At 45.0% G+C, this 24,793-nt stretch overlaps 2 protein-coding genes and 1 long non-coding RNA gene across 4 annotated transcripts in view; 1 reads left to right on the top strand and 2 right to left on the bottom strand.

Annotated features, from left to right (window-relative positions):
• Nucleotides 1-3,660: 3,660 nt before the first annotated feature.
• Nucleotides 3,661-24,793, top strand: part of Cndp1 (carnosine dipeptidase 1) — a 57,890-nt gene continuing 36,757 nt past the window's right edge. For both annotated transcript variants that reach the window (XM_021242154.2, XM_004861945.4), the window contains exon 1: nt 3,661-3,833. Coding sequence is in view for 1 of the 2 variants with exons in the window: in XM_004861945.4 (XP_004862002.3) it covers nt 3,810-3,833 (24 nt within the window). In the remaining variant the exon portion in view is untranslated. The remainder of the gene's footprint in view (nt 3,834-24,793) is intronic.
• Nucleotides 8,738-24,793, bottom strand: part of LOC106010822 (uncharacterized) — a 58,898-nt gene continuing 42,842 nt past the window's right edge. The window contains exon 3 of the long non-coding RNA XR_001184542.3: nt 8,738-9,101. This is a non-coding gene — a long non-coding RNA (uncharacterized LOC106010822). The remainder of the gene's footprint in view (nt 9,102-24,793) is intronic.
• Nucleotides 15,413-22,810, bottom strand: LOC147830017 (melanoma inhibitory activity protein 2-like). Its single transcript, XM_087188953.1, has one exon. It carries the CDS (start codon nt 17,633-17,635, stop codon nt 16,292-16,294), a length of 1,344 nt encoding a protein of 447 aa, XP_087045079.1. The 5' UTR covers nt 17,636-22,810; the 3' UTR covers nt 15,413-16,291.

The raw sequence follows: 24,793 nt of genomic DNA, 5'->3' as shown, positions 1-24,793 counted from the left end.
TGAAAACTGTAGAAAAGAAGACAAATGTGTATCTGGCTTCCAGCAGAGCTGGAAAAGCTGTTAGCAGTGCTCAGTGCTCCATCTCGCCAGGACCATTCTTTCAGCCTCCAGTCTTGCAAAAAGAATTACAGGGTCTTCCCCCAGAAACCTCAACAGTAGCTCCTGTGTCTTGTGGTCATGAGCTGGTCCTGAGCCCATTGCGAGCAGTTCTCATGCCAGAGTACCCTGCGTGGCATAGGCCAGGGAGTCTCCATGAAGCATGTCTTCTTATAGACACAAGACACAGGAATGATTTCATTAACAGCCTTAAGATTGAAAATGGAATTTATAGTCATACATATGGAATCCAAGAGGTGAAAGCAGATACGGGAAGCAGACACTACTGAGATTGTACACTCAAAATAAGAGCCTGAACCGAGGCAGCAAAAAGACCTTGCTGGTGAGAGTATGGCCATAGCCCAGCTCCCAGCACAGAAGCCGTGGTGGGTAGCACTGACAGAATTTGATGGAAATCTGCCCTCCAGAAGACTGCACAGGAAGACATCTTGCTTACGGTACTCCATTATGAAGCTTCCCAAGGAGGATGGCAAGGCAAGCTGTTGGCATCTGAGTGCTGCCGGCCACCATGAACTGGGCAAGATGCCTGGGAGCACAGACTGCAAGAGCTGTCATTGGCGGGAAACTGCACAAGGAGCTTGTTCTACTTAGTTCCTCTGTGGCTGCCTAAAGCCAAGAATCAGTAGTGAAAGCACTGTACATTTTTAAATGTCAGCCTTATTCATTATAAAGTTTATACATACTTTGTTCACTTTGCTATTTTGACTCATAGGTCAGAACTTGGGTAGAGCCTCTCATACGAGGCACTTAATAGAATTGAATGGTGATACTGGAGGTTGCTTTTTCAGGCCTGGTGACCCATTTCTTTAGTACCTGCATTCCCTGTGTCCCCCTCTGCCCTGGAATCACCTCCGTAACTTTAGGATCCAGAGAATCCTCCTCCCTCCTGAGTGCCCCCCACACTAGTCCTTTCCCAGAGGCATATTTCTGGGGGGAAAAAGTCTGACATCAATCGTTTTACACTCTTGAGTGACCCAAACCTTGTGCTTGCTCAGGAATCTTTGCACTTTAACTACCTAGTTAAATGATAACGCTGGATTCAATGTTAATGAAATGGCCAGTGTTCAGTAACAGTTCCAGGGCAGAAGCTTTCTCTGAGGGGAGGGGTTATTTGGGGAAAGCAAAAGCTTGTCTCGTGCCAGGACTGCTGCCCATTGGTCTGGCCCTTATTTCCAGCCGCCAGGATTTGGGGTGACTTTAAAGCAATTAGGGACTTAGGAGAAGGTCCAGACCCTATTCCCTGGAGTCACTGTGCTGGCTGGAGCTTTGAGGAGCTCAGCCCAGAAGTGGAGAGGTCAGGAAGGGTGAGGTGAGATGCTCCATCCTATACTTCACAGTCAGCAGAAAAGGCCAGAAATACAGCTGGGGAAGACTTGTTCCTCCATGGTGAGGCTGGTGAGGGAAGGCAGCTGGCCTGGCCACTGCCCCAGGCTTGTCCCCAGTTTGCTGACTAGAACCCCAGGCAACACAGGGAAGCCCCCAGACTCCTGGTGCAAAGGTGCTGAGATGCCCTGATGTCCTGTTTTCTCCAGAACACTGCGGGGCATGTCCAGGGGACCAACTCCCAGAAGGGATGCTGGATCACACAGTATCTTAGTCATGTTCTTGTAGCGGGGACATAATACACAACACCCACAAATTAAAGGAGTGGTTTGTTTTGCCTCATAATTTTGTAGAGTCCATAATTTTCTGGCTTCAAGGCAGGGCAGCATGGTAGAGGGGCATGGCGGAGGAGAAGCTCATGGTAGCCAGAAAGCAGAGAGAGAAGGAAGGAGCCTGGGGAAGAGACAAACCCCCCTTCTAGGTCACACTGCCAGTGACCCACCTCTTCCAGCTAGACCCTGCCTCCCAATGCCAAGCCGAGTATAGCACCCTCATTGTTATGGCTTGTATCTAGATGGCCCTCCAAAGCCTCATGTGCTCATAGGTGGAGCTTTTTGGAGGTAGCTAGATCTAGGTTTGGGGATTAAGCATGTATGATAACTAAATTGGTTTAAAGCTGTTCCAGGTGTGGGTAAAGGAAGCCCCATCCTGGGTGCAGGTGGCACCAATCGATGGCAGCTGCACCCGGGCTTGTAGCCTGGTCGGAATATAAAGGGAGAGAGAGAAAGCTGCTTGCTGCTTTGCTGTCTCCCGGCCGCTTTACCACGAACCATTTCTCCTCTCTGCAATGCCCCTCTGCCATGCTACCTGGCCTTGGAACCAGCTGATTATGGACCGAAACGTGAGCTGAAATAAACCTCTCCTCCTTTAACTTGTGGGTGCTGGGTATTTTGTCTCAGCAACAAGAAAAGTAACGAAGACATCCATAGTCCAATGACCTTCCACTAGCCCCTGTCCCTGAGCGCATAAGGGTTTGGTGGGACATCCAGATATGCACCATAAAGGGGAGCTGGGCGGATTGCCCAGCATTTGGTCTCAGCTTCTTTACCTGAAAGAAACTAGAGCAGAAGTTTCTAGCTAAGTCTCCTGCACTTAAAGTCTGGAAGCCAGTGAGAGATGCTGAGACTCAGGCACCATCCCAGAAGGGTCTGAACTCAGCAGGCATGTGCCAGCCAGGAGGCACTCAGTATCCTCTGGGGAGGCTTTCCCACCCAGGGCTCACAGCTATCCATGTGGATTTTGGAAAGCTGTGACCCTGTTTATGTAACTGGGGGACTCATAGCAGGATGTGTCCCTTCATTCATGTGTCCTAAAACCAAGACCTCAACTGTGACTTGATTTAGAAATAGAGTAATTGTTAATACATTTTTATTTGTTATTTATTGAGACAAGGTCCTGCTATATAGTCCAAGCTGGCCTTAAACTTGCAATCCTCCTGCCTCAGCCTCCAGAGTTCTGGGATTACAGGTATGTACCACCATGGCTGGTGCAAATGCCGTTATTTCAATCGAGTAGAGTAAGTTTTAATCCAGTATCACTGGTGTCCTCATAAGAAAGGGAAATTTGGACACACACACACACACACACACACACACACACACACACACACAGAGTGCTATATGAAAATAAAGGCAGAGACTAGGATGATGCTTCTGGACAGCAAGAGTCATCAGCAACTACCAGAATCGGGGAGAGGCCAGTGTCAGGCTCTTCCCAGTCTCAGAAAGAAGCCAGACTGCTCACACCTGGGTTTGGGACTTGGAAGTACATATTTCTTCCATCTACACCTCCTCCTCTGCAGTACTATGTTACAGCAGCCCTACCTAGAAAAAGAACACACTACCTATGATGCTCCACCCCAAGAGCCCAGAGCAAAACAAAGCAATATGGTCACCGGAAATGGTGGCTGCATGGCCTCAGTTCAGCTTCTTCTACTGGCCTCTGTCAAGCATATCTACTGTTCTGTTTTGAAAGTGCTATCTCCTACCCCCAGTGAAGCACCCAGGGAGCTGCAGCCTGACCTGGCCTCTGGCCTCTAGGAGCATCAGATGACTTTCTGGCCACTACCTCATCCTGCAATCTGTGCATTATGAAACATTGTTTCTTCCTCAGCGGTCAGACTAAATGAAGCATCTTTGTTTTCCGATATGAATGGATTCACTGTTTCAGCCTCATCTTCCTTCCGGGGATGGGGAGGGTCCGGGCACCGAGAAATATTTAATGAGACCCCCTCATCATTTTGGAGGCACTTCCTCTTCCAGATTCCTTGGATGTTGGGGCAGTGCTAAAGGCTTCAGAACACCGACCTGATGGACCCCAAACTCAGGAGAATGGTGAGCAGATCTGCAAGGCCCAAGGGCACGTGATCTGAGGGATGGATGGTCAGTGGCCTGGAAGGCGCATATGCTAAGCTGGCCAGTTGGGTGGGCAGATAGATGTCCTCAGTGCCCACGAGTTGCTGTACCTGCAAACAGTCTTAGGTTTGCTGTCCCTGCCCAAGGGATATGGTATTTGGAATCACTTTATCAGTAATACTTTTGGGTGGTAGTGTGTTCTTAAAAATAATTAAACGGCAATATTTGCAAGCAGCTTATATTCAAATTTTTCATGAACTCAGCCCACAGACGTCTTTCTTTCACTTAATATAATGTTTTCAAGCTTCATTCATGTTGTAGCATGTCAGTACTTCATTTCTTTTTGTGGTCAATTAGCATTTCCTTGCATGAATATATCGTATTTTGTTTATCCATTTGTTGGTAGATTGACATTTGGGTAGTTTCCACTGTTTGGCTAGTGTGAATAATATAAGGCTGCTATAAATATTTGTACCAGTTTTTATGTGGACATCTGTTTTCATTTCTCTTTAGTGTATCTAATAGGTAGGAGTGGAACTGCTGTGTCGTGTGTTCTATCCTTTAAGAAACAGCCACTGAACCATGTCACGTTTCTGCAGCCATGTGTGAGGGTTCCAACTTCACATTCTCACCAACACTAGTTATTACATGTTTGTTTTATTGTAATTAACCTATTAAGTATGAAATGATGTCTCATGGTTTGCTCTGCATTCCCCTGGTGGCTATGGGCATTGAGCATCTTTTCATGTACCTTTTGGCCAAGAAATCTGGATTTTTGTGGCACTGAGAATTGAACCTTTGCACTAAGTGCCTTTGCACTAAGCTACATTTCCAGCCCTTTTTTTATTTTGAGACAGGATCTCACTAAGTTGCCCAGGATGAACTCAGACTTGCCAGTCTCCTGCTTCAGTCTCCCAGAGTGCTGGGATTACAGGGCTTTGCTGTTATACTCAGCAGAATCTGTATTTTTACAAGTACCCTACATCCTTCAAGAAGGTGTACATCCAAGTACACCTCCTACTTGAAAGATTCTTACATGACTCAAAGAATATTTTCAAGTTTAAACAAAAAAAAGTATCCCTGGGATTTTCTTAGGGAATCTAGAGTATCTGAGTGTCTTAGTTACTTTCTCCTTGCTGCTGAGATACACCCACAATTTAAAGGAGGAAAGGTTTATTTTGTCTCACAGTTTGTAGAGTCAGTTGGCTCCAAGGCAGGGTGCCATGGCAGGGGGGCATGGCAGAGGAGAAAGAGCTCATGACATGGTGACAGGAGACAGGAGAGATCAAGGGAGGAGGGAGGGAGATAGACTCTTCCATGCCATACCCCCATAAGCCAATCACCTCCCCAAGGCCCCACCTATGAGCACATGAGGCTTTGCAGGGACATCTAGATATGCACCATTAACAGAGGTATGTCTCCTGCTCAAAGATCCTGAACTTAATCACAGTTATTGTTTGTTTTCAAGGACTTGACTTGTTTCTAATTAAGCAATTCAGCTGTTTATTTGCATAAATTAGGATCTTGCTTTCTCTCCCAAGCAGCCTGTAAAAAGCTAGAAGAGGAAGAGATAAGGGCCAGAAAATGTAAGGACACCAGCAGCCAACCACTGCCTTCCAACAAGAGCCTTCCCATCTAGTGGGGATGTCAGACTGAAGATAACTGTATCTCTTTCTACCAACATTTTGTGCTTTATAGTAATAGATTTCCAATTTACCACAGAGGGATGCAGGCTCGTCCCAGTGTCTCTTTCTAAGTGAGCAAGCACTGCTTTGCTGATTCCCTCCCACCCACCTATTCCTCCACACTAGCTCACAGCAGATATAGAGACAGGATTGCCAAACTGGCTTTCTCTTGACTCCCAAATGCTTTCTTGTCTCCAGTCCCAGCACGTGCTGGAAAAGACCTGCAGGGAGGTATCCATTTCCCTTTCTAGCCCAGGCCATCTGCAGCCAGAAGATCTGTACTTGTAGAATTGCTCTAAGCAAACCGCAAGCAGTCCTGATGGGGAAGACTCAGTGCTATCACCTACCTCTGACCAGTGTTTGGGATCAGCAGTATGACTGCAGGAGTGGTGACCACTGCCTGCTCAGTCTGACCCCTTGCCCTGCTCTCTTGGTTTAGTGGAAAGTTTCAAACGTGTACAAAAGTGGACAAATGAATATGAGTCTCCATGGACCTGTTAGCCAGTTCCACCAAGTATCAACTCAGGGCCCACCTTGTTTCAGCAAAAGCCCCCCCTCAGCTCTTGAAATATTCTAAAGTGAATCAGACATTGCCTAATTTCATCTGTGGGTGATTTATACATACCATGAAGACATTGTTACCCATTGCTCAGGCCATAGATCTGGTCCTTTGCTTGTGTCTCCCAGATGAACCACAGAAGGCCATTTTTGGAGAAAGGAAAAAAAGGCTTTATTCAAAGCTAGCTTGGAGGAGATGGAGGGGCTCAGACCACCACAGATCACCATCTCACTGCATCCAGGTGTGCAAGGGTCCTTTATAGTGAGGAAGAGAGGGATGAGGGAATACAAAGAGTCAAGAGACAGCTCCCCGTTTTCTTCATCCCTCCCAGCCCTCTTCTGCTTCTTTGCAGGAAGGAAATAGCACTTTGACCTCCTGGTGCCAGGTCCTGCATAATCTGTCCGTTCATCTGGGGTGAGGAAAGGAGCAGGTAGCATTTATGCCCTAGCCTGAGGAAGTTTTAAAAAGTGCTCGTCTCTAAAGGAAAGGTTATAAATTAATTAAAGAGTAAAAAAGAAAGACGGTAGAAAACTGAGAGGCAGGCTTTTTGAATAAGGGGAAGAGGATCAGAAGAAGGGGGATGAGTGGGGGGAGGTAAAGAATCTAATATGATCAAGAAATTATATATATATATACACAGACGCACATAATATAAATATATATGCACACACACACATAATAACTATATACCAATTCCCTAAAACAAATATAACTATTATGTATTATACACACACTAATAAAACTTACACTAATAAAAAATAAAATTATAAAGTTGCATTTTGCTCTGCCAATTATGTGTATCAACAGTATCATTAACACACCATGAAACTGCAGTAATTCCTTCATATCAACAAACACATGGTGTACCACCTGTGATCAAAATTTTCACATTGTCCCATATATCCATTATACAGTTGGTTTTTCTTTTTTTTAAAGTTGGTTTTTCTAATCAGAATCCAAAGAAGGTCTACACTTTGCATGTATTTGATGTATCTCTTAAAATCTTTGCTATTCTAGAATGTTACCCTCTCGTAAGGCAGAAAGGGAGGAGGTGGTCTTTTATTTATTAAAAAAACCAGATCACTTTTCGGTAGAAAAATCCACAAGTGTTTGACCAGTAACTCTTAATGTTTTAGAATTCTGCTTTGATTGTACGTAATCTCAAATTTATGTTGTTCTCTCATCCCAAATAAGCAACGAATTTAAGTAAGTTGTGAATGATTTGTTCTGTCTTCTACTCTTATTATCATCTTAATTTTTAGTACTTAAAAATGTTATTTTTATCATCACAAAATTATTCATGCTTTGGAACAGTGCATCATATTTTAGTGAAGAATAGAACTGACTCATGGAACTGCTTTTAATCTTATCCCCCTGATTTTTCTATCCAGTTTACATGTTTGCGCTCTGCTCTGATTGCTGATCTGCCCCTGAGTTCCTGGCATGAGCACCCCATCTCAGTCTGGCCCCCACAAATGAGATTACATGCAACAGTGAATGCAAGGAACTTCAGCGAGAACTGGAGAGCAAGTTAGGAAAGTAGAGCCATGGTTAGGAATATGGGAGTAGGGGGTCACTCATCCTTGCTGTGTGACCCAGGGCAGGGTCTTTTTTTTTTTTTTGGTACTGGGGATCGAACTCAGGTCCTTGGCGCTTGTGCAGCAGGGGGGGAAAACCACTGAGCTAAATCCCTGGCCCCCAGGGCAGGGTCTTAATGCTCACATGCCTCAGTTCACTCATCAGTGAAATGGGCAACAATAGTATCTGCTTCACAATGATTCGGCAGAATCATTGCATTAAGTGCCCAGCATAGTGTCTGACCCTCATACACTTTAATACCAAGGTGAAAGCAAATTGGAACTTACTGCAAAAGGACAGGACTTAAACTAATAAACCATAGAACACACAAAATCACTGATTATCTCCAGTGTTACATATAATCTAAGGAATGCTGAAAACTTCCAATTTTGAGTTTGGCTTCTAGTAAAAGAATGATTTGTCTGCATCACAAGTATCTTCAGCACAATCTACGATGGATAGTTTAATCCTGTTCCAGGATTCCCCCATGTGTTGGTAGAGCTATGTATAAATCCTTGGTCACAAGAACACATCAGACACTTGCGGGTTCCAAAAGCTGATAGGGAGTGGGCTTGCGGGAGCCCCTCACTTCCTGTGGGTTCACAGTGAGGTCAGGCTCCGCCTCGGCCCAGTCAGCTCTGCCACTCAGGCAGAAAGAGAAGGGGGGTGTGCAGAAACACAGTCCAGGCACGGTAGGTGCCAGAGACCAGGATGGAGAGGGACGCAGCTGACAGCCGCCTCCCCAGGGCATGCACCATCACCACCGGGCAGATGTTGTCCGCTGCTCATCAGAGAGGCTATCTGTGACACTTGCTCTATCAGCTCCAGCTTCCAGTGGCTCAGAAGAGTCTCCCGTGGGTCACATCCAGCTCATTTTCAGGATGCACCTGTATCGCAACAAACCGGGGTACTGCCAGAGCCAAGGCTTGCCTGACCTCCTGGGAAAGGTGGCAGGAGGAGAGCAGAGGTCTGTGTTAGGTCTAGCCTCTATCCTCCTGGTGCCTGCCTCAACCTGTCTGAGCCCCAAGGTAGAAGTGTGGATACATTTATGTGCTAGAGGCTGAACAAGCTGTGATAAATTTAATCTCATTGTTGTGGGGCAGACAGAAAAAACCCTGAAGCAGAGGCTTGATTCCTAAGATCTCCCTGCCCCATCCCAGCCCCCCCCCCCCCAGTAAGCCCTACTCATAGGGAGGCAAGGGACTTCTCTCCCCAAAGCACAGTGTCTGTGTCCAGAATCTCAGTCATTTTTTCAAGAGGTTACAGTCCTTCCACTCTGGAACAGAGGTAACTTTCAGGGCTCAAGCATGGCACAGGAAAGGACACACACTTAGCATCCGGCAGCCAGCAATACTTGAAGTTGGGGACGGGTCTTCTGTCGAACTGTGAAGCAATGGGATCCAGAGCATGCTGAGGAAATGGGCACTGTGAAGAGAAGAGAGACAGTGATAGGAGGAAGTATGCTCCTCAGGAAAGGGAAATGAGAAGGGAGGTCCCAGCTCGGGCCTGGGGCAGCCCTTGTGCTCCGGGCAACCTGAGTCCAGAGTCCACAGCATTCTCCAGATCCCCCTGCAGCGTCCTTGGGGCAGCCTCTTCACCCAGGTCAATACCTTGCATTGTAGGGAGTGAGTCCAAGAGCCTTTGGGGTGTCACCTGGCCCTAGCTCTGCTGACTGTTCACGGTTTGAATCCTGAGCTCTTGTGGTCACAGACATGATGAAGAGTAATTCTGAGACCTGGTCCAGGAGGCCAAGGATATCCAAGATACGAACATTTGTACCTTTTAAGGTTAGTGGTTGAAGCATGCAAGCTTTTCCATGAGCCTTTGGTGTCTTTAGCCTGACCTTGCTTTCCTCCTTATTTGGGGGGCTAAACTTTGAGGAGATTGTCTTCTAGGAAGTGAAATCTTTGTAGGAGAGCTCTGATCAAGATAATCTATGTGGGCCAGGGATTTAGCTCAGTGGTTTTGCTGCCTGCTGTGCAAGCGAAAGGACCTGAGTTTGATCCCTGGTACCAAAAAAAAAAAAAAAGATAATCTATGCCTTCATTCTTAAAATTCCAAATAAAGCAGCTGCATGCAGTATAAAATTGTAATTAAAAAACATGGACTAAGGGATTTAGCTCAGTGGTTCCGCTGCCTGCCTCACAAGCGCAAGGACCCGATCTCTGGTACCAAAAAAACAAACAAACAAACAAAAAATATGGCAACTGTCCCCCATAAGGAGACATAAGACCAAACATATAGTAGTGAGCTGGGGCAAGAGCTGCTGCTTCACTGGGCCGCAGCATAAGGAGTGAAATTCTGCAAAGAAGTAGCAAAAATACTGCAGACGCAAAGGGCAGTCAGAGCCAGTGCCACTGCCTGAAGCTTGCAGACCTGTAGCTAATACTGCTTGGGAACTCTGGGCCACTCATTTGAGACCTGCACCTGAACTGTTTACCTTAAAGCACCAGGTGGAGGCAACCACAGCATTTCCAGGCAGAAGTAATTACACTGAGAGAATAAAATAGCTGCCATTCAAGTTGAACCCAAAAGATGAGCTTTTGAAGTATATAATGTAGGTTCCAAAAGAGGAAGATGTCTTTCCTGCCCTTTATAAAAGGTCCTGGCTAATACCTTTATAACAAAAGGCAGGTTAACAAGAGAAACACGACACATTTTTTTAAGGTGCATTTCTACATGGAAGCCATAGTAAATATGAAACGCAAAGAAAGAGCCAGATGGTTGAAGCTTAAATATTCTCTTCATAGGGAGAGGGAGGTGGGGACTATAGGCAGTCTCAGAGGTGAGTAGATGAATTTTAGAAGAAACTAATTAGTCCAGAGAACACACAATGGCTTTGGACCAAGTCCCCCTGGGTCTGGGTGTGTTGTTTGACTTTCAGTCTCTTCCTTCATGATAATTTTTTAATTGTCCTTGATTAGTGAACTTTTATTGAGATTTTTAAGGCCATTGCATAATCTTTGGTGGATCCAGAACTTCAGAGAAATCTTCCTGACCTTCAGTAGAGAAAAAGAATCAGAGAGGGTCAAGAGACCTGGTTCTGAGACTCTCCCAGTCAGCATGTGAAAGCACCGCACTTTGGGGTACATTTTCTCAGTTCCCAAAATAAGAAAGCCAAGCAAGAAGAAAAGTGGCCCACAAAATTAACTGGGAAGTGGATTTACTGCCACTGAAATGCCAACTTTAGAATGTATTTAAAATGGATATAAATGAAATGTTTAAAATCTTTAAGCAATAAATGCAAGACTAACACATAAAAAAGAATAAGAAATAAAACTTAAGCAGGTGCTTGTAAAACAGGAACATAGAGATATGCAAAAAACAGGAGAAATCCTGAACATGAAAAATAGTCATTGAAATAGCTTAATGGGTAGGATAACTTCTAGGCTGTGTTCAATCAAAGAAAGGGATCCAGTGAACTGAAAAGCATTATGGAGAATTTTCCCAGGAAGCAGACCAAAGAGATGAAAAGAAAAAAAAGACAGAAAAGCTAAGATACCCAGAGGAAATATGACAGATCAAAAGATTCTAGCTCCAAGGGTTCCCAAGAAGAAAGCAGAAGGTACAATGAAATTATGTAAGAGACAATGAATATGATACAGAAGTAAAAACACACAAATGAGTCTTCAGTTTGAAAATAGATACTGAGAGGGGCTGGGGGCTGGGGATCTCAGGAGCACCGCACCCGCCTTGCAAGCTCAAGGTCCTGAGTTTGATCCCCGGTACCAAAAAAAAGAAAAAGAAAATAGATACTGAGAAAAGAGAACGATTTATAAATATGTCAGGAGGATACCTCATAATGACACTGAGCAACATTAAGGATTAAGAGGAAATCTGAAATCATCTGAAGGTCAATGGGCATAAGAAACTACTCATAGTGGTTACCGTGCTCTACCTGTGAAGCTCTGGCTGTAAATGCCTTGGGAGTGCAGAGGGCCCAGCTTAGCTGGAGCAGCAGAGTAGCAGCATAGACTTTGAAGACTAGAAAGTGGAAGGTTTTGGGGGTTGAGAGAAGATCCCCCCAGAAGGTGGAAGAGGAATGAACAAAGGCCCCATTGTGAGTTTTCTGGGAGCTTTTCAAACTCTGAGACTGCTAAGAAAAAAAAAAGTCCTATGCCCAAATTTAAATTTTGCTTTGCCATTTTTTCATGTCTATAGCTGCATTTCCTACATGATGCTGAAAAAAACTTCTTGGGTCAGTGCAAATAAGCTACTATTTGTGTTCTTCAAGATGTCCATTTAATTATTCAATAAATACTGGACAGGGTCTTATTCTATTGTAGGCATTGCCTGCTAACTTAAGGATACGGCATAAGGGGGAACCATGACCTCGCAGAGCTCATGTTCACATGAGTCAGGCAATGATTATTAAAGAAATAGTAGAGTATTATTTAGTAATATGAAATTAAAAGAGTAATGTCCCTGTAAAAATTCATGTCTGCCTTCAGAATGTGACCTTCTTTGGAAATAGTCTTGGCACATACGGTAAGTTAAAATGAAGCTCTGGCTGTAAATGCCTTGGGAGTGCAGAGGTCATACTTGCCAGGTAAAAAAGCTGAAAACCAAGACCAGACCAGGCTACAACAAGCCTTTATTGTAGGAACAATCTGCCGGGCTATCTCTAAACAAAGGAGAGACAAAAGCAATATGGCCAGGATGGTGATAGTGGGGTATTGAGGTCCCCACTACAATTGTATTAGTGCTTATTTGGTTTTTCATGTCCATTAGTATTTGTTTTGTACAGTTGGGGGCATTCGTATTTGGTGCATAGATATTTATGATTGTCATCTCTTCCTCTTGGATTGTTCCTTTCACATGGATGTAGTGACCATCTTTGTCTCTCTTAATTAGTTTTGGTTTGAAATCTACTTTGTCTGCAAATAAGATTGCTACCCCTGCTTTTTTCTGGGTTTCTGTCGTGTGGGAAATTGTAGAATTCAGCTATATTAGTTGTAAGAATTGATCACAAGAAGTTTGTAAACTGAGAAAATTAAGTCGTTTCTGGGAAATTCCACAAGTCTGTTTGTTAAAAGAATGCCAGAAAACTTTAAGAGACGTTGTAAAAGTCTCACGGGAGAAAAACAGGTTTTCCTAGTTTTCTTATTTACCATTGGCAGGGATCAGAGGACCAGGACCCAATGACTCTAGGAGTGGTAAGAGAGATACGACTCACTATGCACATCTGTGATGTTTGTGGTGGGCCAGTGGGCTTGATTTTGGCTGAAATCCTCCTGCTCTCTTGATACCATCTGATAAGAGGGCTGCGCGGTGTGCTCTCTGATGTACAGGATTAGTAAAACGGAAACGGAGGACTTGTGAATTCTCCTGTAGCTTTTATGAGTCACTTAAAGTCACTGGTCATCATCAGAGGTGAAAATCAGAAAGACAGTAGCCAGAATAACTAAGCTGCTTTCCTACCTGTATAAAGCCTTGCTTCTTCCCTTTGTGATTGTGGAACAGTGCCAGAGAATTAAACTGCTGTTCGTCCCCCAGGCTGCCTCCTTTTCTTTCTTTAAAAGTCGGTGCTTTCCGGGGTCTCAGGTCTCCCTCTAGAGAGACCACCGACACTATAGCATGGAGAACTGTTTTCCGTCCTTTTACTTTCAGTCTATGGATTTCCTTTTGAGTTAGGTGTGTTACTTGTATACATACAGCATATTGCTGGGTTTTGCTTCTTAATCCATTCTGCCGATCTATTTCTTTTCATTGGTGAATTGAGCTCTTCTTATAGGAGCTGGGGTGGGGTGAAGTGAGGTAGTGGCTAGGGACTGGAGGAGCCTGTGACGTCACTAGTTGCTAGGAGGGAGCAAGTATTAGGTTACTCTTTTGGTGGGAGTAGGGGCATGTTGGGAAGAAGGTAGCTATTATATACAGCAGCCACCCTAAATTGGAGGGAACTCTATCAATACTGGTTTCAGGTGGGCCTTAAATGCAAAGATAGTGTACTAAGAAGAAAAGACATGGCGAGATGCAGAGAGCAAATGGTACATGAAGATGGAGGTAGTGGTGGGAGGGATGCAGCCACCAGTCAAGGAATTCCATGAATTATCAGGAACATCAGAAACAGGGAAGATGGGGCCGGGGATTTAGCTCAGTCGTTTCGCCGCCTGCTACGAAAGCGCAAGGATCCGAGTTCAATCCCCGATACAAGAAAAAAAAAAAAAAAAAAAAGAGGGAAGAGGCAAGAATACTCTGCTAGAGCCTGTGGGGGGAGATCGGCTCAGCCAGCACCTTGGTTTATGCCTTCTCACCTCCAGACTGTAGGAGAAGGGGGTTGGTAGGGAGGAAAGAATAGAATAAGGTCCTCATTAGGTTTTCTGACTAATCCTGCCTAGAAGGAGTTAAAGGAATTCCTTTGACGGCAATTAGCATAAATGGCACAAGGATTCACATCAAAAAGACCAGAAGGAGAGCTGACGACAGCAGACAGCACCGAGGAAGCCGGATGCTCCAACCCAAGATAGCTGCCCTTCCCCACCTCCAATAAAATGCAAAGGAGACAAAAGGGGAGGGGCTACCTGATTTAAAGGAAAATTCTTACTTAGTATATAAAAATAGAGTAACGCCTCAGTTCATGGATGCTTCTGTTCATAAAACAACTCAGTTCCTGAACAGAAGTGTTTGGCAAAATTTTGCTTTCTTTTTTTCTTTTTTTTAAAAACGAATAATTGATAATTTGAAATAGGAAAAGGTCCAAAGGGGTAGGGGCGGCGGGAGGGGAAGGGGAAAGGGAAGAAAGGAAAGGAAAAATTATGATAAAGAAAAAAAAAAAGGAAACAAAGTCTATGTAAATAGGGAAGGGTGCACAGGTAATGGGGAAAAAATAAGAACCAAGATACATCATGTACAGGTACAAGCACCCAATGATAAATGTAAACGTATTGTATACCTAAAATGTACCAATTAATTTTAAAAAACGTAAAAGAAAAAAAATATGTAGTTTCCTGGATCCTCTGTAGTTACTGTTTTGGAATCTGCATTGATGCTGACCCATTTGTGCTTTTAAAAATCGTCCTCAAGACATTCTGATAATACAGTAGGTCTAACTTAGGAGCTGCTGTTTAAGAGTACAATGACCTGCTCACACTCTGCTTCTTGTTCCTACCTCCTGTAAGACCGAGGGCCTTACCAAACGCTCCGAGGAGCTGACTAGTGAAGCACACCCAGGAATCCCAGCGGTGCCTTCAGAATGTAAGACCAAGAGCCTTACCAAATGCTCCAAGGAGCTGACTACAGCGAAGAACACCCGGGAAGGAACACACCGGACAAGCTGGAAAACAGACCTTTATTAGTCTGGCCAGACGGCACTCCCAAAGCAAAATAGCTTAGAGAGGCAGCTAGCTCAGAGTCCGAGGCTGTTTTTATAGGGGGTTGAGGGGGAAGTTAACATATAGAATTAAAGAAAAGGGGACAAAGGTTAGTGGTAGACTGTCACGTATTGATGGTCAGCAGACATTTGCAGCTTGTTCTAAAAATTGTGGTGCCCGGAACATCAGTTCCAGGCAAACAAGGAGTTGAGTAGTTTACTCTGGGACTTTAGGTCTGTTACAGATTTTTATCTAGTGTCCCAAAACTAACAAGCATCTTTATCCATTAACTCACATTTAATCACAATGGGGCTGGAGAAAAGGAACAAAGGTTATGCAGTCCTACACTCCCAAGGAGCAGTCATGCCACCTGGCTCTGGCCTCAGCTTCCTAGTCCTTTATACTTAACAACAAACAGCAAGTTAAGTCAGTTGAGGCTTCACAGCTCCCCAGATACCCAGTGGACATTTAAATATTTCAGGCAGTTCTATACTAATCAGGTGCCCTGTCTGAATAGAAGTCAAGATATATGATTAATTTCTTCATTGCTGAAGCAGAGGTTATGGTTTTCTGCTTATATTTGTGTACAGCTAAGCAGGTGGGTTGCTGCAGAGAGCATCCTTATAAATGTCATTAAATTGGGTCACAGATTGATTTTTCAAATGTACATTTCTGCATGACATCAAATCAGATGATTTTTATCTTCTACCTTTTTATACTTAGAGAATTGGTAGTGATTATATGGCAGTATGTAAGCCAGCTGGAGAATGGTATTTCTCCTGTGGATGAAATCTGTTGAGTCATTGATTAACAGGTTGATAGTGAACTACTACAGAATAGTATGGATATGGATGGCAGGATTTTAGGAGCCGAGAGGCTCCAATTTCAAATTGTAAGTTAGTCCTTATTTTTGGGAAGATTCAAAATGTGCCTTTGGAATAATAGGCATTTTGAGGAGCTACGTAATTGTTTAGCAGTGGTATATAGATAAGAAAAAAACTCCTGCCTTTAGACTGCTTGTGAAAATACAAATGAATTAGAGACATATGCAAAAATGATCAAGTTTATGGATATTGAGATATTTCTTTTTTTCATATTTAAATTCTCTTTATTTACTAAATACTATGCCTGAGAAAGAGCGGAAGTGCAGAACGTGAGGGAGACTGTGGGAGTGACTCTGAAGGGAGAGCAAAGCTGCAGCCCAGCTTCCTGTTGCGGGGCTGGGTGTTGAGTATCAGGCTCCTTGGGAATCTGAGTGGCTCCCAGAGGGGCCCCTGCTTTCAGCTTGTGGGGGTTGGGGAAAGCTCAGCTCCTGGGGGAAGAGACTGAGGAATAGGCCGTGGGGAATAGACCTTTGTCACTGGGAATGCTGGCCGTGGGTCGGGGAGATACCTGAGGGGCCAGTGAAGTGCACATGCTTTGTCTTTGTTTCCTGGAGGAGGCAGAGGAGGAGCAGCAGGACCTTTCGGGACCTGGGCCACTGGGGGCCTTAGGAACGATGGAGCTCCACCTGGAGGAAGGGCAGGAGGAATAAAGGCCAGTGCTGGGGCTTGGCTTTGGGCAGGCAGAGCTGAATGAGGCCCAGGTGAGAGGCTCTGGATGGGCTTCCTGGTCCTGCTGGAGTCTAAGCTGAGCGTACCGGTGGCTCCTCCCACGGTGTCTGAAGAGGGTAAACAGATCTCTTTGGAGATGTAGGACGACCCCTAGGGGAGGGACCCTGTGGGAGCGCTGTCTAGCAGATGCACACTTTGTGACACTGAGTGTGGCAAGATCTTTGCCCAAAAGGGGGGCTTTCAGCTCTGCCGCACTGAGGTGTTGTCTGGTGCGAGCATTGGCTCTTCTTAAATCCTGGAGCTCTCGCTCAGCCATGTGAGCTGCTGCCCAGTTCTCGAGGGCCTCCCTCTGCAGGGAGGTGAGCTGCCATTGGTAGAAATGGATGGTCCTCTCCCATTCCTCCTCTAAATCTTGGGCTCGCTTTCTGTCGATCTTCAGCTCTTCAGCAGCCTGGTCCATCTCCTGCAGGGTGGACAGTTTCTGCTCTTGTTCTGCCCAGGATTTCGCCTGCACTCTCAGTTCCCTGTGGCAGCTCAGGACTGTTTGTTGGTAAACTTGGGTCCTCACTGTGCGCTTTTGCTGAAGCTTCCGGCGCTCCCTTTCCAGCTGTGTGTTTGCTGACTGCCAAGATGCTCGCTGAGTCTGGAGATGTTGTAGAGACTCCGCCAGTTCTTCAGTTTTCTCAGCCTCCAGGAGTTGAGTGTGAAGCTGATTTCTTTGTTCTTCCATGGTGTTTAGGGAAGCCTTTAACTGAGCACCGTAGACCAGTTTCTCCAAAGCTCTTGTTGGCCAGTGACCTAAGCCAGGACCATTTTCCAGTTGACTCCTCATTTCCTGCTGCCAGTTCCCAGTGTGTGTGATGTCTTCTGGGTGCCCGGGAACCCAGCCTTTTGTGGTGACCAGCAGGTGCTCAGTCAGAGCCTTGATGTGTTTCCCCTTCTCCCAGAGCAGTTGTTCTGCTTGAGCCTGGGAGTCTTGGAGCACGGTCATCTGTGAGGTGAGTTCACTCACCTTCTCTTTCCACCCTTGAGCTTCCTGGAAAAGCTGTGTCTGGTCTTTCTGGAGTTGGGCGTTTTCCCGCAGAGCATCTGTCATTGCTCCCTGCAGACGTTCTTTGCTGATGTTCAACAGTGCGACCTTGGTTTCAGCTACTTCCAATGTGAGTGAGTTGGATTCTTCTGTTAGGGACCGGATCCTTTTGGAAAGCTCTGCCAACCTGAATTGCTGTTATTGAAAACGTGATTGCTCTTCTTTGAGCTCTTTGAAGAGAAACCTTATCTCCCCTTGAAGTTTGGCTCTGTCCCTGGCCGCCTTCTGATAGGCTGCCTCCCAACGTTGTGCTTCCCTGGCCTCCTCGTCTAGGCGGGGGTCCTTGAGAGCTGCCTCTAAGGCTTTGTGTTCATATTGAACTTGGCTGAGTTTGTCCAAGAGTTGGCATTTTTCCCGAATTAGTCCTGCAAGCTGGAGACCAAGCTGTTTTTCTCTCCTCACTGCAAGCCGGCTTTGAAGGGAGTGAAACGTCCTCCATGAAAGTATGAGAAGAGTCAAAAGACCCGCAATGGCTGGCCACTCCATGGCACAAGGCTGCCTGGGCAGTTGGCTCAGCCACTGAGTACTGGCCTAGAATGTTTAGGGTTTGGTCCAGAGGCTGGCAACAGGAGCGGCCCACTGCTGGGCCTGATGTGGGGGTGGAGTGAGGGGCACATGGGGTACAGGCCCTGGCAGGCATCTCGGGCTCCCTTTCCCACTGCTGGGGGATCGTCAGGGCTGATATTGTGCTCTCTGTCGTGGAAAAGCACAGGTCCATGCACCTCCGTGAGCCTTCAGTTTGCCCTCTCCTCCCCACCCCACCCCTCCCTTTGGTTCCATCTGGGCTGGTGAGCGTGCTTTGATCCATGGGTACCATGCTGCAGATCTGTGTTGTCTCCTTGAGAGAGTCTGGGTTGAACTTTGAGACCTCATTTTTCACGTACATATCCTGTAAGGGTCAGAGTGGGCAGCAGCACTCTCAGCAGGGACACCGCAGAAAGGGTGAGCTGCAGAGGTGATACAGGATCTTTGGAATCAACATATACATCTTTCAGTAATGACAGCAGCTTGTCATTTTTCCTAGCAATGTCTCTCTTAATTTCCGGATGGTTGGTCATCTCTCGAAGGTCGCTGCGGGTGGACGGGTGCCTCGGGGCCGCAGATGGCTACATCTTGCTGATTTCCCGTTCTGTTCGGTTCTCTAAGTTGAAATTCCTAACCGCTCGAGCCACCGCAGCCCCCATGGTCTCTATAACATGATGCACTCAGGTTCTCAAAATTTTGCTTTCATTTGTGAACCCCACATTGGGTGACAAACATGACTGCAGCCATCTTCCCTGTACAAACATGAACACAGCCAGCCATCTTCCCTAAAATCGTGGAACGAATTAAGTTCATGAACTGAATTAAGTTTTTGAACCAAAGTATCACTGTATATATGTGTGTGTGTGTGTGTGTGTGTGTGTATTCTTATTCTATGTAGCCATTTTATTCCTGTACTAGATTATACGCATCTCCTTAATCACCAGCTTTAAATTGTCTTTCTATAAGCCTTCTCCTAGCCAACCCATAAATCCCACAGATGAGACCCTGACAAGGACAAATGGGGAGGAAGAAGCCAAACAAAGCCCACCAACTGAATTGGCACCTAACCAAGGGCACCCAAGTTAGGGTCTTGTGGCCTAGGACTCATCCAAAGAGAGCCCAGAGAGCCAATCAGGTTGTAGCAAGTTCCAGGTACCCACCTTGGAGGAAGAGTCCTTATCACCTGATAAAAAGAAGCCAGGGACAAAGGCCCATGGAAATCAATCGTTCTGGAACCCTGCCCCCTCTTCAGGGTGGCTTTCTGTCTTCGGCTTTTTCCTCTTTACAAACAGCATCTTCCTTTCTTAATCTCTGTCCCTATAATTCATTACTGATGCCAAGTTTATGATCCTGGTTAGCTGCTCATTCCAGCAGTGCTCACCCAAAGATGTGACAAGACTGTGAGAAAATACATTTCTGTAGTTCAAACTGCCCAGTTTGTGATGCTTTCTTACAGCAGCCCTAGGGAACTGAAACAAGGCAGAAAACTCCCTGCCTTCTTCTTGAATCTGCCCTTGCTATTGAATTTCCATTTGTTCACAACTAAAAATCAGCTTGAGACTCCATTCCAACAGGGGCCACTCCTCAGAGCCATGCTTCCTGATCCCTTGGGACTTGCTTCCTCGCCATCAAGAACAGCTAAAGCCCCAGGCTTGAATTCAAAATACTTTTGCTATGAGTTTATGAGTCCACAAGATAATAATTCAAAACAAGCCTAGGTAATGACAGGTTTCTAAAAAAGAAACATGCTCTTTGGCGAGGCCTGGATTTTGGCGCCTCTGCACTGCTCCACGGTCTCTGCTCTTCTGACCCCTGAATTAGGGCTCCATTCTCTTCCTACTCACCCTTCTCTGTTCTGAATCTGGGCCCCTTCTGGCTCCCACAGTCGCAGGCCTTGCCCTGTCCTTCCCACTCCTCCCTGCCCTGTATCAGAATGCCTTGGCGTCATCTGTTGTTTCCTTAGATCACTTGGCCTCTCTTGATCTCTCACAAGATCTCAGGAAGACCAGGTATCCTCTTAGGCTCTATCACTTGGGATTTCTACCTGTCGCCTCTCAAAACTGGAGGGACTTGCCTTTGAGGGACTTACAATCCAGCTTTATCTAGTGACACTGCTGTCACTCATGTAGTGTATTTCAGTGTATAAACTCTTTGGTTTTAGATTCCTTCCTGTGGGAGAAAGAAAGAAAAAAATAGGAATCTTTGGTTATTTCACTCACTTTTTTTTTCTGGCAGCATTTGTCACTGTGCTACAATCCACTGTCACATTTCTAGGTGATGGAAGGCTTTACAAAAATGGAGCAAATCTGGGCTGTTTTTCTGGCTGATGTGTGGTGAGACCTGAATCCTGGGCCAGACTGGAGTGAACAAAAAGTTTCTGAGGTGACATTGTTGCAGTTAGTATCACATGACCACTGCACATGGACACTGCAGTGTTCTCCTTCCTCATGACTCACCCACCAGGACCCTTACATAGTCAGGAGCTCATCTGAACCCATCTGGACCTTGTGGCTGTTGGACTAGCTGTCTTCTGCCCAGGATGGAATGTTCTGGACAGGCTCCAGGGTATTAAGTCCAGATGCTGTGCCTGTACCATCTCCTGCCAATCCTTACAGTGCATGGTAGGTCTGTTGTCTTTGGTTCAGAGCTTGTCCTTGCACTGAGCAAGCCAGTCAGTAAGTGCTAGAGCCTGAGTTCCACAACCTGGAACCTCAAAGGTGCCTATAACTGGCACTTTCAGTATTTCCTCCCTGCCCAGCTTCTGGTCCTCTGAATTCTGCCCTACATTCCTAGCATCCTGCTTAGGATCCTAGCAAACCGAGTGCCCTCTGCTAGTACTTCCAGCCATTTGAATGTGGTGTGCAAGCTGAATCTGGCCTCAGCTGGTTTCTCTGCTCAAACCCCCACTAGAGGATAGTGCAGAAATTCACAGTTCCTGCAACTTTCTGGGGGAAATTTGCTCCTCAACTGCTCTCTTCAGCTTCGTGTCATTGGTCCAAGCTGCTTTCTGAAGGAAGCCCGACCCTCACTGTGTCCTTCAGCATTGGCTCTTTCCTTTGTCTCTACTGTACCTGCAGTAGAGCAACAGAATCCAGAAAAACCTGTTTCTTTTTTTTTTCTTCCTTAAGTCCTGTCACATTGAGATAAACTAGGCCAAACTCCATTTTTATATTATAACAAATTCATCAAAGCAAAAACAGGATAGAGCAGCCTCTGTCAAACAAGCACACAAAGAAGCAGCCTACTTGGTAAGTAGAATTTTGGCCATCCACCTTGGTACTGGGACTGAAGTTTCTTCTTTTATTCCCAACAACCTGTCCTGGGCAAATACCAGGGTAGGAAGCAGCAGGGCTCCCCCTTTCTATTCTGTATTCTATGCGACACCAAAACAACCAGCACAGTAGGGTTTTACCCCAGCTGCCCTGCTCCCAACCTCCTTCTGGCTGCTGCTGTATGGCAGGAGATCAGAAGTGTCTTTGGGCAGTGTAGCCCAGGCTAGTCGTAACTGAGCACAGGGACCACTGAGCCTCCTCTACTTATTGGCAAGAGGTAGGAACAACAGTGACCTAGCATTCATGTGGGAAGTCTGGGCAGTAAAGGGAGAAGAAAGAACAAAGGAAGCATCAAGCCAGGGATTTAGCTCAGTGGTTTTGCTGCCTGCTGCGCAAGTGAAAGAACCTGGGTTCAATCCCTGGTACCCAAAAAAAAAAAGAAAAAAAAGAGGAAGCATCAAAAGGCTGGGAAGACTCTGAGGATCTGTCACTAAATTTCTCACTCAAGGGAAGGGAGGGAGGGGATGATGGACACAATCCTCTGTAAAGTAAAAAGTATCTAACATTTTAAAAGTTAAAGAACTTTAAGACATGGGTAGCACAGGGATGCTTGGAAGTTTTGTTCCCAATCTAAGAGGAAGCAGTTGGGATATTTAGGAGCCTGTGGGCAAGGGGGCAGCCAAGAAGCACCAAACCAAACCTCTCTCTGCCAGCTCCCAATTCCACACCCTCACATCACCTTCCCATTCCCCCTTTCTTCTTTCTGCAAAGGTGAAAGCCAGGAATGACCTTTCTAAATACACAGATTTTCACAGAGTTCAAGGTCAGGCATGACTAACACCCAAGGAAACAAATAGTAAAGTAAAGGAGCAACACAAGAGCGGAAGGAGATGGAGCCCAGGATCCTACCCACAGATGGTAAAGGCAGAATCTGCACCCAGAAATGATGTTTGAGGCCTGGATAGCAAACGTGCAGTAGCAGGCTCCATCCCTATGGGAAAAGGGAGGGGAAAACTTGTTAGGGAGTGAAGAGTGCAGTAATAGGCTCTCCCTACCAGCCCCCTGCTGTCAGTACCGTGGGAGCTTGGTCAGTCCTTCAGAAGGACAAGCCTTTGTCTTCCGCCAAAGAGGTGGCTCCCGTGGCTATCTGACCCGTTCTCACACCTTGTACACATGGATATAAATCCTGTTTTCCTTCTTTTCCTGTGGGTTCTTTTGCTTCTTCAAATTTCTCTTTTTATTTTTCATTGGAGAAGAGCACCAAATAACATTAAAGTGGAAATTTAATGAAAAATAAAAATAAAAGTTTTCATGTTAAACTTAGATGGCTAAGTCACAAAAAATAGCCTATGCTGTCTCATAGGATCTGCGTGGAAGCTTTGCTGGGTGCCCTGAGCACCATTTTGCTCCCATCAGAGGTCTATAGGCATCGGTACCACCTGATTTACTATTTGATACCTGGCTCTTGGTTCAGTGGGATCCAGCACCCACTCACAACTGAATGCAAAAGGATCTCGGGACTGGTTCACCAGCACCACCTGCTGGACTAAACTCTTAAATCTGTTCATGAACCACCTTGGCTCACTTTATATACCTTACAATTCATCCATTTAAAACATGCCATTCAGTGATTTTTAGGGTACTTAGTCTTGTACAACCATTGCCACGGTTAGATTTGGAGTATTCTCATCACCCAAAATAAACTCCCTACCCATTGGAAGTCACTCTCCATTTGTCTCCTGGGAAATCACTGATCTACTTTTTTCTGATGGGTTTACATATTCCAGACTTTGGTATAAATGAAATCATACAATAAAGTAGCCTTTCTATTTGGGTTATTCCATTCGACATGATGTCTTCGAGAATCATCTATGCTGTAGCATCTGTCAATATCTCATTCTTTTGTTGTTTTCCAAGTACTTCAACTTATTGGATGGCTAAATGCTATTTTTTTTTATTTTTTGGTACCAGGGATTGAACTCGGGTCCCTGCGCTTACAAGGCAGTCAGCAGAACCACTGAGCTAAACCCCCAGCCCGATAATTGCTATTTCATTATGTGGATACACCACATTTCGTTTATTCATTCATCTGTTGGACATTTGGGGTGTTTCTGCCCTTTGGATGAATAGGGGTACCATAAGCCTCCATGTACAAGTTTTGGTGTGGACATATATTTTTATTTCTTTTGGGTACATAGCTGGTTGTGGAATTGCTGGGTGATGTGACAAGTCTATGTTTAATCACATGAGAAACAGGCTGTTTTCCAAAGAAGTTGCACCATTTTACATTTTTACCAGTAATGTCTGACGTTTCCAATTTCTGCATGTCCTCACCACTACTTGATATTGACTTATGATTCCCACATCCTAGTGGGTATGAAGTGGTCTCATTGCATCTTGATTTGAATTTCCCTGAGAGCTTATGATGTTGTGCATTTTTTCACGGGGTTATTTTCCATTTGTATATTATCTGTAGAAAAGTGTCTATGAAGTCCTTGTCCATTTTTAAATTGAGTTATTTGTTTATTACTAAATTATAATAGTTCACTATGTTCTAGCACAAGTCCTTTTCAGATAAGTGATTTGTAGATTTTTCCCTATTCTGTGGTTCTTTCATTTTCTCAATAGTGTCATTTGAGACCAAGCATTTTTATTTTTGATGAAGTCCAATTTATCTGATTTTTAAATTTTATTGTCTGTGCTTTTATTGTCATGTCTCAGAAATGATTGCCTAATTCAAGGTTAAGAACACTCACACCTACGCTTTTAAATTTTATGGTTTGAGAGCTTGCATTAATGACTTTGGCCCATTTTGAGTTAATTTTTTAAAAAAATGGTATAGGGAAGAGGTCCAATTTCACCCTGTGCTGTGGATATCTAGTTGTCTCAGCACCATTTATTTAAAAGACTATTCTTTCCCCATCGGATTACCTGGACATCCTTGTTGAAAATCAGTTGATCATAAATATGAGGATTTATTTTGAGACTTTCAATTCTATATGGTGAATTGCTTTATAACTACACCTTCTTACTCAAAGTTTTTCTCTTTGCTTACTCATTTTGTGAACATGGAGACTTCTGTGGTCTCTCATATCTTATACAAATTGAATACTGGCCAGAAAGTGCTTGAAGCTGAACACTTTTCATCATTCCAGCAACAATCTGATAGAAGGTAAAACAGCCTGGGAGCTGCTCTCCCTTCAGCCAGTGCTGGTTTTATCATGTGCCTTGCAACATTCTAGCTGGGAAGTGCACCCTTTGCTGCTGTATGGGACATTTTTCAGTAGGATTGTTACTTTGTTGACAGTGAATTCCTAGAAGAGCCAGAAAATCCATTCCCATGTCAAGTTCTCTTTAGTTTGGCTAT

Source organism: Heterocephalus glaber, unplaced genomic scaffold, assembly GCF_053883595.1.
Source record: "Heterocephalus glaber isolate CG9 unplaced genomic scaffold, H.glaber_assembly_v1.0 deba00000331, whole genome shotgun sequence".
NCBI classification, from domain to species: Eukaryota; Metazoa; Chordata; class Mammalia; order Rodentia; family Bathyergidae; genus Heterocephalus; species Heterocephalus glaber.
Note: the sequence above shows the minus strand (reverse complement) of the source record. Positions and strands in the feature narration are given on the sequence as shown.